Genomic DNA, 15,683 nt, shown 5'->3' with positions numbered 1-15,683 from the left:
AGCACAGCAGATTGAATTTAGTCATTTATAAAGACACTGACTCGTGCCTTGTCTGAGTGGCAGTAATAGTGTCTTCCAGCGTGTTTTCACAAATCCGAATTTGAGAACAAGCTGATGCATATTCAGTAGCATAGGGATTTAACTTTAGGAAAGTTTTAATTCACAATCGCATGTGATTGTATCTCAGTAATAATGCTGAGCTCTTGGTTACCGTGTTAAATGTTCTATATAGTATTTTAACAATCATCTGAATGAGATATGAGCTGGTTTAGGTGTTGCTAACTTGCTGATAGCTGCTTTGGAATAGTGCCGCACTTGTACCGAAGAAAGCTTGGGTTTTGTTCTGGGTTTTTTTAGCATGTGTGAAAATTGGAAGGATTACCCTTAATTCTAGCGTGCTCCCTGAAGCACGTGCTTTTGAGTGATTGCTTTAACTGTAGCTTTTGCAGTAACCTTTGTGGTTGCTGATGACCCAAATAAATCCGTGTTTAGAAAGAAGACATCTCTTGCTTTTTGAAAGTGGAGGAGTGTGAAATTTGGATCTGACTTAATGCTCTTATTATGTAAAGGAGCAACTTCTACCACAAGGGGGCAAACTTGCAATTTTTGTGCAAGATTCATGATTTGCCAGATATGGGGAAAAAAAAAAATTATTGGTTTGATAGATCTTTAATTACCAAGTCAGCTAAAATGTTGGATTTTATTGTTATGGTCTTATGATTACTGACATACAGGGCTTAAATGATAAATTACCAGTTTATTAGGTTAAAATAGAAATTATAAGGAGAACACCACACCAAATAAAAGTAGTATAAGTACGAAAAGTATTGTAAGAAAATTAATTTTTTTCCAAGAGATTTATTTCATTTGTTGAAAACCTTTGGGTTTTGCTTTTTTTCCTGTAATTTGTTGCAAATTCAGGAAAAAGTTGCTAATAAGAACTGAATATTGTTTGTGTGACAGACTTTGCTCACCTTTTGTTCTTTTTAAAGCCAGGTTGAAGCAATCTGTTTAAAAAAAAAAAAAACCCACAAACCAAACACTCTAGGAGGAGATTAGTATATATTGGTGAGAGGTCAATAAAGTGTGCTAATAAATCCCTTTAATGTGTTATGCATGTGACTTCTAGAAAATGGTTAACTACAAAGAATGAATTTGTTACATCGCTGATTATAGGAGGAACTTGCTGCTAATAGGAACTCTGTGGGTAGATGGTTTACATGGCTGACCCTGTGATACCATTCCCTCATTTCAGATAAAATTATCTCATTTTAACGCCTACATTCTGATTTTTTTGGAGGCATTTTAATCAATCCCTCTGAATTATAGGTATAATACTATTTACCTTTTAAGATGTAGATTACCGTCTTTGGTGTTCAGCCTGGGAGAGATACATGAAATAAATAGGAATCTTACTCTGTTCCTTGCCTGCATGCCTCTCCTTGAATGCCTAATATAAGCTTACAAACTATTTAAACGGAAATTTTTACTGCTTTGGGACATGCACAACAACTCTAACCCTGAACTTATTTTGGTCTCAGAAAATCTAGTATCTGGTTCTATTGTGTGGGTTCTTTTTTTAAGCTTCATAGACGTTGATTCCTTTGAATATATGTTTTATAGGCTATTATAAAAAGGAAAATGTGTAAACATTTGACAGCTACATACTTACGAAGGGCGAGTTTGGGTATACTTGTTTATGTTTAAAAGTTAGACATTCAGAATGTAAGGCAGTGGATCTTCAGTCTGAATGCATGAAATTTCTGAATCCGAGAGCATTTTTCTGCACTGACTTGATACTTTCTTACTTAGGTTCAACATAAAAGTGCAGTTGCAGATTGTAGCAAGCTTCATGCTCACTGGTGTTTCTGGAGGTGCAAAGTATGCCCAAAACGGACAACTTTTTGGCCGCTTTAAGCTCACTGAAACGCTTTCGGAAGACACTTTGGCTGGACGGCTGGTGATGACCAAAGTCAATGCTGTTTATTTATTGCCTGTCACTAAAGAGAAGTCAGCACAGACCCAAGGAACCAAAGAGAAGGTTTATGAAGCAGCTATTGAGGAGAAAACAAAGGATTATATCTTCTTGAGGGTATCCAGGGAATGCTGCGAAGAACTTAATCTTCGGGCAGATTGTGAAATGCAGGTAAGTCTGAATAGAAGTGGTTTTGGAATGGGAACTGTTTGCATTGAGTCTGTTTTGGCTCCGCCCAAAATAATTGCTTGAAGATAGGAAAAGGAATTTTGTTATTCATCATCATACATAGAGAGCAGAGCACGGATGAGTATTTCAAATAGGTGAAGACTTCTTATACGTAAATATACACATATATATGTGTGCATGTGTGACATGTACATATGAATCTTATTATTTGGAAAAGAAATGAATATTTTAGAACTGTCAAAGAGTAAAAATACATAATAAACTTCATTTCTGGCAAAATTCTTCTGAGATGATTAGGCATTGCTTGCAGATTTTTGCTTGTATATCTCATGGTTTTGACAGTGTGATTTGTAAGCTGTTTTGGACATTGTTTTTACGTCTCTGGTTCAAATACAAAGCGCGCTCTCTGTGGACCAGTAAAGGAAAGCTTTGTCTTATTTTCCTGCAGGTAGGTATTTGTGGGTAGTTCATGGGCTTTCTTCCACCAGACCTCCCCAACCTCTCCCCTTTCCTTCTAAAACCACTGAATATATTGCTTACTCCTGCTGTCTGAGGTTTTTTTTCCAGCTTAGTCTCTGATGTGGCTTTCATTGTTCTGTCCATCATAGCCATTCTCACCAGAGACCTCAGGAACCTTTTCTTAATGAAGTCAAAGGAAGCAGTTTTCTATTCCTGTGTCTTTTTTTTTTTTTTTTTTTTTTAAAGAAAAAAAAATCTCTGCTGTTCTTGACATCACCAGCTAGAACTTGGTCTTTGGTAACTGGCATCTTGGACTCTTTCTTTTGTATCTTCTCATTCTTTTTATTTGTGTCATTGTGAATTCCACTAGTTGTTCCTAGGCCTGAGGTGAGATTAATTTTTAATAAGGTCTGTTGAGGTTGTGAATAGGCCTTGTGCTGCTTTCTGCACCTATTTCAGACCAAAAGGAATGTTGTCCTTCGGTGGAAAAGTCTTCAACTTACGGTGTTTCGTTGATGATGAGAGTTGGTAGATGGAGGCATAAGGAAGGTGAATAAATACTTTTATTACATATATCCTGTGTTTCAGAATGATACTACTTGCCTCCATGGCTCTCACTCCCCTGACACTTGTATCCAAGACAGATATTTATTTGTCTTGGAGGCATTCAGTCACAAAATGAGGAGTTTTGTTTCTCTTTTGCTAGAGAAAATTGTGTTGGCAGAAAGATCAGGCTTTGTTTACTTTGCAGTTGACATGAAAAGGGTGAGGATACATTTTTTATTTTAAATATTGTGTAGTTTGCAAACAAGATACATGCATTTACATCTAATGCACTAAGAGAAGACAAAGCTCTAGTTAGGTGAGGAGTTTAAGTAACTTATCCCCAGTGTGTGTCTGCTTTGGATCTTTTGATTGATCTTGTTGCCAAACAGAAATAACCTCACATTAAGGGCACTGGAATTGCTTGAAATAAATGCATTTTCACCAAAGGATTATCTCCTCCCGTTCCTTTTGGTTTTGGGGAAACATATGCAAGAATCCTAATGTCTTAATTTAACATGGATAATTGGTCTGGGAAGACTTATGTTGTTCTGGGCTCTTGGCTTTGCGTTTGTTTTCATAAAACAATAATTAAACTTACTAATTGATTCTATCAGAAACTCCACTGGAATGCAAAATGAGTTGAGGCTTCGGTAACTGGCTTATTTTCCTTTGAGTGTCTTATAAAACTGCACCTGAGGCAGCAAATCTATTCTGCATTAAAAATTGGGTCCTAAAGTTATTTGTAAAATCATTTAGTACTTCATACCTATATCAGTGAACTGGTGGTCAAATCCTTAAAAGTGTTACCTATATTTTAATGAATTGTAGTTGTGAGGAAATTTTTTCTGATTAAATATTGACTGAAAATTTGAAAAGGGATCCTCAGGTTAGAACTGAGGATATTCTAATTTGGATGTACGGTGTTTTTATTAAAGATGCTGGAAATTTTACTGTTGTCTTTAGTGGAGTTAGTATTCCCTATGTGATACTTAAATATTGCTTTTATTTCTGTAGGTTTTGGATAAATTAGATGGTTTGCTTCCTTTCTTCTTCTAATAATTCATCTTGGAAACCCTGATTGCTTGTTTGCCTGTTGTCTTGGCTTAACTATAATAAATACAGAATTCTGCTTTTATCAGGTGCACCCTTCACGAAGGCGGGATGGAGTGAGCTGGTGCTTTAAACCCCCTTGGCTGCTGCTCTTTTTGGTGACCAAACGAACATGCGACTGTTTTATTTTTGGAGTGGTTACTCCGTTCTGTGTCCTCTTCTGCGAAACTGGCAATGGCTTAACTTCCTTTCCCACTGTTTTCTTATTGTGGAATATATATTAAAGCAGGTTACATACCTCTCCTTCACAGATGGCCTCATTCAGTACTCTGCAACAGCAAATATAATATTTGATTCAATCCAAACTGGATTAAAAACAAAACAAATGACAAGCTGTTAAAGTAGTGAATGCAGGTAGATATTAAGAGGTATTTAATACTAAGCACCTTGCTTGGACTCCCAGAAGGGGCTGTTAAAGTGGTACTCAGATGAGCATCACAGGTTTTCTGCATTTAAATTATCATTGTTATGTTGAATGGTATTTTGTTAGCCTCAGATCTGTCTGAGGAAAGATATTTTTCCTGTATAAATCAAACTGTGAGGTTGGGACCATTGCCATTTGTGTGGAAGTCTTTTCCAAGCATCTGCGGGACTTTGGGCAGACAGATTGGCGCTGGGTCGAGATGGGTAGGACAGAGCTTTGGAAGGAAGCTTGAGGTGCCCCTCGGGCAGGATGAGCTGGCGCTGTCATTCTTGACAAGTGCTAAACCATACTGCTTTTGAAGACTAGGGTATTTACTAAGACAGTGGAACAGTGGGGGGGAAAAACCCCACCTTAAATGTTCATGTGTCCTATTTAAATTAGTTTTCCTACCAGTTGCAATCACTTTAGTGAACTCCTTGCTTAATGTTGTACAGATTTGTTACTGCCCTTTTCTTCAGAGTTGTGGTTCTGCATCTTGCTGTAAAATGTGGTAGTCAAGATGAATATTTAATGTCTTTGTATCTGCCAGAGACTGAAAGTTAATGGCTACATTCTGCATTGATACAAGCAACCGCTGTTTATTTACAGCAAAGCTAGTGTTGATTTTACATGCTACATAATAATATGAACACTGTAATATTTAAATATACTAGAAAAAAGAAAATGCTAAGAGTTGTGGTTTGCAAATCCTTTTGAAGTAGTAAACATTTCTGGTGCATAAGAGGGGTTTTACAGGTCTGATCCCTGTGGCAGGAAGTGACTTTATAGGCAGATAAAGGAGCGTCAGGTCCAACAAGTGGTTAAATCTGGGAGGTTAAATTATTCCTCCATAGGAGAAGGGTCATGAGAGAAGTTTATATGGCTTATGAATGAGGTATGTCGTGTTTAGAGAAGTGATTGTCTGCTTTTCTAACTCTTTTTTTTTTTCTAATTTTTTTCCTAAGTTTGCTTATTTTGATAACCACAGGGATCTTTACTAGAACAAATGTTTTTTTGTTTGTTGTACAGAAGGAAAACTTATTTTAGTTGACAAGGACTTTTTAAAGTCTTTAAGTTATCAGAAAAGATAATTACAAGAATATATTCTAGTATTGCTTTGTGTTTGAACTTTCTGGTCGGTAGCATAATTATTACGAGATTAAAGTGTGATTAATAACAAACTCATAGAGAATCAGTGAGTGCTGGTGGAGAAAATTAGTACATCTGAGACCTAATTTTTGCTTTGGGCATGGGGGTACGTTTAGAATGGCCATATCACCTCCGTGGCATTTCTGTAGGATGACATGGGGTGCTCGACTGCAGTTTTGCCCTGTCTCTCCGTTGGTGTGATGGTGCTGATGTACTAGCTTCAGCTTATCTTTACTCTGTTACTTTTTTTTCTCATCTGTTGATTGGTAATACAGAACCAGCCAGTAAAGTGGTTGTGAAAGCTATCGGTAAAGGTGACCATAGAAATTTTAAATATTATTGATATGCTTCCCAGGTAAATTAGGGGTGCTTTTCCAGACAGGTTGCACTAATTTGGCTGGCTGTTTGTCAGCATGCTCACAGTTCATTGTAAATCTCAGCTACTTATTTACTGTTATTTAATCACAAATGCTCATTAGAGTTGTAGCGTAGTAATTACATAAATATTTAGTGACAGATAGCAATGCTTTGAAAAAGACCTGAAAATGCATCAGTCACTTGAAGCTCTTCAGCAGATTTTTAGGCTGTTTTATATTAGTGCAAATCTGTGTCAAATATTGTATAAAGGCTTCTGTGTTAATAATTAACATGTTCTTTGGCACAATGCTCTGATCAGATTCATTTGTTTTTGGAGAGATTAATAATTGCAAACTTAAATACGTGTAAATGATAATCGGAGTGAACTGGTTTTATGAATTGTTTCCCCAGGAGCAGCTTTTATCCAATGTTCAAATTTAGAATGTATTTTCCTCTGTTCTTTTAGTATATGTATGTATAAACTAATTTCACTATCCATTGTTCAGTTCTGAATCTAATCAGGGATGTTAACGTGCTCTGCATGTTGTTTCTGGCTTTGTACCAGAATTTTGTTGGCATTATCTTATATTTACTAGCATTAAAACACAAGTAATTGAAAGAATAAAAAAAGAATATATTGATAAGCAACTAATTGTTAGAAATTAACTTTTTTAGAGACTTCTAATAATTGAACATTAATGATAAGTTAAATTATTCCAGAATGTTTGACTAGAAATAAATAATGTTGGAGTTTTATCTCTGCTGGTCAAACATCTGATTTATATCATCTATTGATCTGTAAAAATTTCTCATCTGTCACTTTTTCAAGGTGGTTCTTACAGTAAGGGATGGAAGCTTATACTTTTAAAAAAAAAGTTTTAGGACAATAATATTTTCCATGAGTATTTTTTATGTTCCAAAAATAATTCTAAGAATGTTTTTCCCTTAATTTTTTTTTTCTGAAAGTACAGTGGGATCGAATCTTACAAGTCAGACAACAAAATTACATTAGAGCAAGTGCTGTATTTATCTTTGCTTCAAAAAAAAAAAAGGGGGCAGATTAATTTATTGCAAATCTCTTGACTGAATGATGTTTGATGTTTTGTTCTGAGAGTCAGTAGTTTGCAGGAAGATAAAAATGTATCATATGCAGCAAATTCTAATGAGTGTTTCCTAAATTAATAATTTTTCGTTCACCTTTTCATTTATTCATTTTGTACTGCAGGTTGAACTTCAGTTTCAGTTAAATCGCTTACCCCTCTGTGAAATGCATTATGCCTTGGACAGGATTAAGGACAACAGTATTTTGTTTCCAGATGTCAGCATGACTCCCACCATACCCTGGAGTCCCAACAGGTACAAGAATACAAACACTTTAATATCAAAGATTGTATGGTAATGCAGTACTGAATTTCTCATAACAGATGGCTGAAATCTGCCCTAGAATAAGAAACATGCCTTGCTCCTCATTAATGGTGAGGATGGTTCAGAGAAGGGAGTGAAAGTGTTCTAAATAAAACAAGAAAACTGATCCTCTGAGGACTAGAATCTGTTGATTCATTTTCCCTGTGGTTGAGCAGTGGTTTTATAGGCATTACAGTTGTATTGTAGCTGTAGAAAACAAATCTGCTATTGTTATTTACTCTTCTGCTGTTCTTCACTGAAAATATGCATACTTGATAGGAATGTAAATACCAGTTACAAGGAGTTTGCTGTGCACGATCTTAAGTGTGCAGACTCCTATTTGCAAGGAGCGATCCATTAGTACTTTTTGAGTTGGATGCAATGAGGCCAAATTTGGACGTACCACTGAGGGGAACGACTAGGAAAAGTATGGGAGTGAGTCTTGGAAGGACCAGCATTGCACTTGCGAGCAGTCCTGAGATTCTTTGTATACATGTCTTACAGTTTCCTTTGTGAAATTAAAAATCCCTGTGTTATACAAATACTTTCAAGGGAACTTAAGGGTGATGCAGTGAAAATAGTTTGTCTCAAAGAGGAAACTTAGGGAAGAGAAATGTGAGGCTGTGTTGCTCAGGGAATATGGTCAGTATTCTTGCTGGAAGGGTAAAAGAGGTGTGAGGTTTCTGTACTTAGAAACCAGGGAAATGAGAGGTATGCGGAACTGATAGCCTGTACAGCATGCGAGGAGTCGTGTGGTGTTTTGAAGGTGAGAATTAAGATTGTGATTGTGATGCAGTACAAATCAGAAGATAGCTAAAGGATCTGGCCAGAAACCTTAGACAGTGAGATAATGTAAGACAAAAATTACTGGAAAAATTTTAGTGTGTCTTTGGAAGTGTAGGAAGAGCAGAGACGATAAAAGGGTGGGAGCAGTGTTCTGGGTGAGGATGATTGCTGCAGGCATCAAAGCTTTGACAGTACAGGCAGAAAGGAGGGGATAGGTTTTGCGTAGAGTTATACTGCAGAGCTAATGGAGGTCAGTGACAATCTGTTCACTGACTTAACTAAGTTTTGAGTGAATCTTATGAGGCAATAGTTTGGAATTAAGCAGTGATTTCAATAAAAAGGTGAGTACGCTAGAACTTTATCTTATCTGTTTTATGTCAGGAAATTTATGTTTACAGAAATTTACATATCAATTGCAGTTAATATAATTAATTTCTATAATGTTTTATATTTTTATATAAAAATTATATATCTATAAAAATGGTTGTAGTTCAGTTCAAGTCAGTGTAATAAGCGTGGGTTTTTTTCCCATCTGGTGGCTTGGTTTGCCCTACCTTGAGAATCAGTACTTCTGACTGACTCAAAACTGTCTTTCCCTGTTTTCCTTCTATTTTTGTTTTATGTCCTTAATACTTTCCAGTATTTCTTAGTCTCCTGCCAGCTTGTTGTTCGTAGCTGTCTTAAAAGTTAGGAGTTCAGTCAATTCCCTCTTGATTTTACTCCCTGTTGCTAACTACTACTGAATAGAAACTTTCCCAGTCTGTAAGAAGCGTAGTGCTTGTACCAAAGCAGATCACATTACTGAAGTATGGCCATATGTGCAGCAGTGACAGGTGTTTTTTACTATGCATGTCTACTTTTAAATCCGTCAGTGGGATTATTAAAAACTGTGTCTACAAATCTTTAACCTCTTATGCTCACTGGAATTTTCTGAAAGCATCGTCCTCTTAATGCTGGTACAACTAGCTGGTTACAGCAAAAATCCCTTTTTTAGACTGCTTTACCATTAGAGGTACGTGCCTTAATGATCTCAAAGCAAAGAGAAGTTTGTAGTTAATTGGTAGCCATTAGTTTTTTAATCATTTTTTAATTTCATCATAGATAACTTTTACCAAGCCCTGGGGCTGTATAACTGTTGACTTTCAAAGTTGACAATTTAGATAGTGCAGGGAAGAAACATAACTAATGTTACATTTTGCATAGTAACAGCAGAAAATCATTGTATGTCTACTTGCTTTTGTTATCAGGTGATGGTGCAGCATATACTTTTCTAAAATGTGTACTATGCAGATTAATTATTGTTAGATGAGATAATGTAAATTAAGAACTAGTTAGATTCCTTTTGGTGGAGAAAAAACCTGAACAAACAAAACCAACCTGATTTATTGCAAATATTATCAAATTTTTGTGATTAAAGCATATGATAGTTTGGCTAGATTTGTTGATTTGTTTCAATACAGTAGCATGTAGGCTCTTTAATTTCTTTAATGCTTTTGAAATCTTACCTCATTTAATTTCTGACTGACAGTGGGTTGTCACAGCTTCTAGTTTTAAACTCTGTTCCCTCCTTTTGTACAGACAATGGGATGAGCAGTTGGACCCTCGACTAAATGCTAAGCAGAAAGAGGCTGTTCTGGCTATCACTACTCCACTTTCAATACAACTGCCTCCTGTTCTTATCATCGGTCCCTATGGGACAGGAAAAACGTTCACTCTGGCTCAGGCAGTCAAGCACATACTTCAACAACAGGATACTAGGTGAGATGGGGCACTAAATATAGAGCAATACTTGATTAGCAGAGAAGATGTAATTGTTTACTTAAATTCAAGTGAAAGGTAGAAATATAGAGTTTCCATCCAGCTTAAAAACAAACAAACCCCAAACCATCCGTCATTGTTTTGAATGATAAAGTAATTTTATAGTGTTAGCCTGTATTTTCCATTCAGATCAAAGCTAATTAAAATTGATGATATGTAGAAGGACTGTGATTTGCTCGACATGGAAAGTTTTGCAGTATGCTAGATAATAAAAGCTGTTCCTTACTTAAAATCAAGTCTAGATTAATAGTCACAAAATAACTACTGAAAAACTGTTTGAACTTTAAATCTTTTAATAACTGAAATTTGAGTTAAAGGGCTGAATCATACAAACTATGGTAGGTTAGTGACTAGTTTCATTAAGACAAATGTGCAGGAAGATGGCCACTGTTTCCTTTTTTTTGTATTCTACTGCTTTGAATTGTTTTCTGTTTCTTCATTGCTTTTTTATTTGCACCATTTATTCCAGCAGGATTCTCATTTGCACCCATTCTAATAGTGCTGCTGATCTCTACATAAAGGATTATTTACATCCATATGTAGAAGCAGGCAATCCCCAGGCAAGACCTCTCAGGTATTTTTTTAAGGCTTATTATGTATCTATAAAATACTATTCTTAAGAAAAGGTGTCTATAAAAAAGGTTAAAGAACTTTTAAAACATAAAAGCATATTGGCGTTACGAGCAGTGCTTTTAAAAACATAGACTAAAAGGAATGTGAAACGTTGTCAACATAATTTTTGGTCATTTGTTAAATAAAAATAAAGACATCCTTTTTTAAGCTTTTATTATTCTATTGATAAATGTGTCTTTCCTAATGAGCAAACTTTTGATATGCTCCTCTAAAAGCTACTATGATAAAATAAAATGAACTTTAATTGTATTTTAATTCCAGAAAATTTTGACTCACACTTATAATGATAATTTGGAAACTGGGGTTACCCACCTGGCTTTTTGAAGAAAAATTTTGATGTCATAGAAGCTACATATTTAGAGAATCATGTGAAAATAGTTTGGCCTCTTCTGATAAGTCAGTTTGAAGTCATTGTATATGTGATAAATGTACTTACCATGGGTATTTTTGGGAAATTAGTTAAGGGAAAAAATGAAGAAGAGGTGGAAACTTTAAGAGCAAGGAGGGTAAACTTGCACAGAAATTGTTAAGGAGGATTTATTTATGGGCAGAAACCCGCTCCTGGGAATATTTTGTGCGGTAATCACAATATATACTGTATGCTGCTAGTTTGGTATATATTTTTTAAATTATGGGCATCATTTTCTGAATGCCAGTCTGTGAGTTTATTATACTACTAAGAAAATGACTGTATGTTTGCTTGCTAGCTATTAAAAACCATCCTGGATTTGTATTTTATGCAATGTCAGTAAAGCCAATGAAGTTATGTGAAAGGGCTAGACTTACAACAGGTGTAAATTCTCTTAGGTTTGCTGGCTTTAGTTGCCATGTGACACTTTACAGACACTGAGGATCTGGCCAAGGAAAAGGCGGTAGCTTATTTTTGAAAAGTTACCTTTGATCTGGTTGTATTTTAACACAGATTGTCTTAAGGTGATTTGTAAAGCACTTTGTGATGAAAAGCATTATGGTGTCTTAATTTTGTGGTGGGAAAAAATGTGTGTAACTGACGCTTTCAGGAATATTGAAGTATGAATTAACAGAGCAAGGAGTCAAAGTTAAATACAGTTTTATTGTGGTTGCCAGGCTTTTCCTATCTTGTTTTATGTGCTGTATTCCACTACATAGTCCGGTCTCAGAAATACTTTGGAAAAACATACATAAACAAAAGTGGTGTTTTTCTTATGGTTAAAATATTTGCAAGAAAACTACAACATATAAGTTAAAAGTCACTGAATGTTTGAATTTTAGTATAATTGTCATAGTATTTGTTATGAAGCCTTCAGAAAGTGCTACTATAGATTGTCTGATATTGTTCAAATAGTCGTGATAGCTCTATAAAAAGTTAAAGCTTTAGAAAATGGAGGCACCCCTGGAATTGTGTGTATATATATTTATGGATCCACAAGTATGTATGTTTTCAAATAAAAAATAGTACACATAATTGAGAAGCATATGTTGTTTGAAAGCTAATTGCATGGTGACCTGATCTGGCGGGAGTTAAAGGGTCAATTTATCTGAATTGAAAGCTAGACCTGAGACTCCTAGCATAAAATTAATTACAGATCTCTTACCTTTCTTACTGACTGCTGTCAGGATATGTTTTCAAATTAAAATCATTACTGTTAAACAGGGTGCTCTGAGCCTCTTGCAGTATTTTAAAGGAAACACCAAGTAGAGTAGAAGCAGTTAATTATCAAAGCTGGACGTGCTACTTGCAGAGTTTGATGTGTTTCTAGATGGCTGAACAGTTTGCTTTGGATTTTTTTTTCCTTATTTACTCTGCAAGTGATGAGTTGGCTGAATAGTATCCTTGCTAAAAATGTTACCATAGCTTAGTGGGGAGCACCGTAATATTTATGTTGTTTTAAAAAAAGGAAAGCTCAATTATTAAACATTGACTGAGAACTGCGTAAATATTTCTGTAAGTTTCTGTGGGTAAGACGTACACTAAATAAATTATCCTGTCAATGATGTGACATAAAAGTCTGAAGCGTAGATTTTGGGTTTTTTTTTTGTTTAAATATCATGTTATAAATAATATCTTTCCTAACAAAATAACTATCTATGCCCTTTGGAAAATGCGGAGTCAGAATGAACACTGAGAATTTATGTTGAGTCTAAGTTTTGTACCTAAATAAAATACCAATGAAGCCTGAAGGCCAAATTTTCATAGTCCTAATGCCCATAAACAAATTCGTACCCAGAAAAAAAAAAGCCCCTGGGTTTGATTAGATGATTCAACTGTGTTAGGGGTGTGCTCCAAAACCTGACTCGTACTGAAGAAACTTGGCATTGAAACAATTTTGTTGTACTTATGTAAATTAATGCAGAAGTGTTTCTGAAAGACAAAAACCCAACGCTAACCTATAGTTGGGAGGAAAGAGCCTTTGATTAAGTGTTTCTGTTAGGTGCTAAGACACTTGATTTTAAGTGTGGAGAAGCATGTACCTTTAGACTGTGAGTCAGAGCTGTAAGAGGTAGTAATTGGCTCCCAATTTGTGTACCCTTTTACTCTGTGGATGTGCTTATCTCTCTCCATCAACTGGTAGAGTCTTCAGGAGGTAGGCTGCTCAGGTAGGCTCTGTAGCTAGATACTTCATTATCACCATCTCCTAAAAACTCCAGTCAAGAACTAGGAAGCAGATAGCAGCGGTTTCTCTGTATGCTTCTGGACATACAGTGATTGATGTATCTACTGTTATTATTAACATTACTATTATTTTATTTGCATATTTCAAATTTAGTTGTATCCATATGCTGGCTTTGTATGTAACACTAGGGGAAGAGGAAAGAGATTGATACTGCTTTTATCTGCATTTTTAATACTTTTATTTATTCCTAAACATGTTATTGCTGACTGTCAGTTCAGCAGTGTCAAAATAAGTTGTGTTTAAAATATCTCAGCTGAAACCTCTCCAGTTCATTTTTTAAATATTTTGATCATAACATACATATATAAGTACTGCATGTAGCCTGTAAGCAGGTAGCTTTAGTATGTGGCTGCTAGCTTCTGGACATACCCAGACTATAAAAATTAATCAATTGGAGCAAACCAGAGTTTCAATTAAAAAAAACAAAGCCCCAAACAAAAACCCAACAGGTTTCAAAGGACCATTGCCCTCTTTTTCCAAATTGCCTGGAGTAAAGTTCTCGTACTGGAAATGGTATTAATTTCTCTTATCAAATGTTAGTTTGTAAAATAAATGCCTCTTTAGCCAATTACTTTTTTTTTCTTGAAACTCTAGCTTCTATCTTATGCCATCCTCAAAGGAAGATTGATTAAAAAAGTTAACTTTCAGGTTGTAAGACAGGTTCTTCACATGATTTCTGCATCCCAAGGAACATACTTGTTCGTGAGAGTGAGCCTCTTGTTGGAGGTGGATCAAAAGAAATGGAAGAGGGAAATCAGGTGCTTTTAAAGTTTTCTTTAGGCTTCTTGGGATTACTTAGGTTGGCTTTTTGCGGGGGCTTTTTGGCTGGGTTTTTTTTTTGTTTGTTTGTTCGTTTGGGGTTTTTTTTACAGTCTTTTAACACAGGCATGAAATCAGACTGCTAGATTCTTTTTTTCCTCTAAGCGTCTGTGTTCTTTTTGCTTGAGGGATTTCAGGTGAGAAATAACTGCACAAAGTCTGAGGAGCTGGGATTGGACTATATCCAAGAAGAGTTCTTTGGAGCACAGCCTGAAGGGAGGGAGAATCCTGGCCTTTTTATCACGAACTGGGAGGAGTTAGTGTTTTCCAGTTCAGAACAGGGAAAAGAAGTTTTGGAGAACTTAAATTTAGTCCCCCTTCACTCTTTGTGGTAAGGAGTGATGAGAAGAAGTCACTTTTGTAGGACAGGAGTGCAAATGAAACTGTATTTAGCCTCCCTCAGAGGTTCTAACTCTAGATTCCCCCTTTAATAACTTCTAGAAGTGTATTTTAAGTGATCTAGGAGCAATCCCAGCCTGAAACATGAACGAGAAAATGATTGTGAATCTTAATGACTGATATAAATTCACTACTTTTTGCAAATAGTCTGTTGTACAAATTGATACTTGGATGGAAATTTATCAATGGAAGTGAAACGTGGAAAATTAAGAAATACTCAATTTGACTAACATTTAATAGAAATATTTGGGCAAAATTCTTTTTTGACGTAATGGATGGAGAGTTGATGGAAACACAGATAGATTAGCTGGCAGCTTGTTCTGTTCTTTGGCTCATTGTCTGGAGGTCCACAGAAATGAAGGCTTTTGTTGTAGATACCCAGATGCCACATTTAGAAATAAAGGTGATAGGAATTTCCACGTGAAATGCAGTTTCTGTGCATGTTAACTGAGTGTTAGTAAGTACAGTGGATATATTTAGTGCTTCTGTTTGCAGAAGAGTGAGTCCCTAATCTATAATCTTCTGGGATTTCCATTTCAATGTGGTTGTCTATGTATTTGCTATTAATTTACACTGCTCATAATTTGGGTAAACGTTAGCCTTCAAGATTTTAATTTCTCCAGAATTAAAGTCTTGATGTGAGGCACATATTGTGAGAAAATACACTCTCACGTGAGCTATGGCTGGATTTTGGGTTTGTAGCTGCAGTTTTTGCTCATCTTTGTACCTATAGCTGCACACTAATAGAATGTGTTGCAGGTACCAATGAATGTTTTGATTAGTAACTGCCCAACTCTGCTGGCGTTCAGGTACTTTGCTTATGCAAGTACTATGATTAGAAGGTTAGTCGCCTGTTTAATCAGAAGTTAAGGGTATGTTGCAGGGTGAAATGTTATGATTTGTGTGAAGCTGGCAAAACCCATTTTTGTAATGGATTCCTCTAACTTCAAGAAAAAAACTTAGTAATGAAATTACAGGAGAT

The 15,683-nt window shown here is 35.7% G+C and overlaps 1 protein-coding gene across 7 annotated transcripts in view; it reads left to right on the top strand.

Annotated features, from left to right (window-relative positions):
• The window catches only part of HELZ (helicase with zinc finger), a 90,259-nt gene that overhangs the window by 38,460 nt on the left and 36,116 nt on the right, over window positions 1-15,683 (top strand). For 5 of the 7 annotated variants that reach the window (XM_054846453.1, XM_054846451.1, XM_054846447.1 and 2 more), the window contains 4 exons: window positions 1,813-2,146; window positions 7,414-7,544; window positions 9,957-10,136; window positions 10,666-10,770. In XM_054846453.1, coding sequence (XP_054702428.1) covers window positions 1,813-2,146; window positions 7,414-7,544; window positions 9,957-10,136; window positions 10,666-10,770 — 750 coding nt within the window. The remainder of the gene's footprint in view (window positions 1-1,812; window positions 2,147-7,413; window positions 7,545-9,956; window positions 10,137-10,665; window positions 10,771-15,683) is intronic. The other 2 variants (XM_054846450.1, XM_054846452.1) reach the window with 2 other exon arrangements.

Source organism: Grus americana, chromosome 18 (genome assembly GCF_028858705.1).
Source record: "Grus americana isolate bGruAme1 chromosome 18, bGruAme1.mat, whole genome shotgun sequence".
NCBI lineage: Eukaryota > Metazoa > Chordata > Aves > Gruiformes > Gruidae > Grus > Grus americana.
Note: the sequence above shows the minus strand (reverse complement) of the source record. Positions and strands in the feature narration are given on the sequence as shown.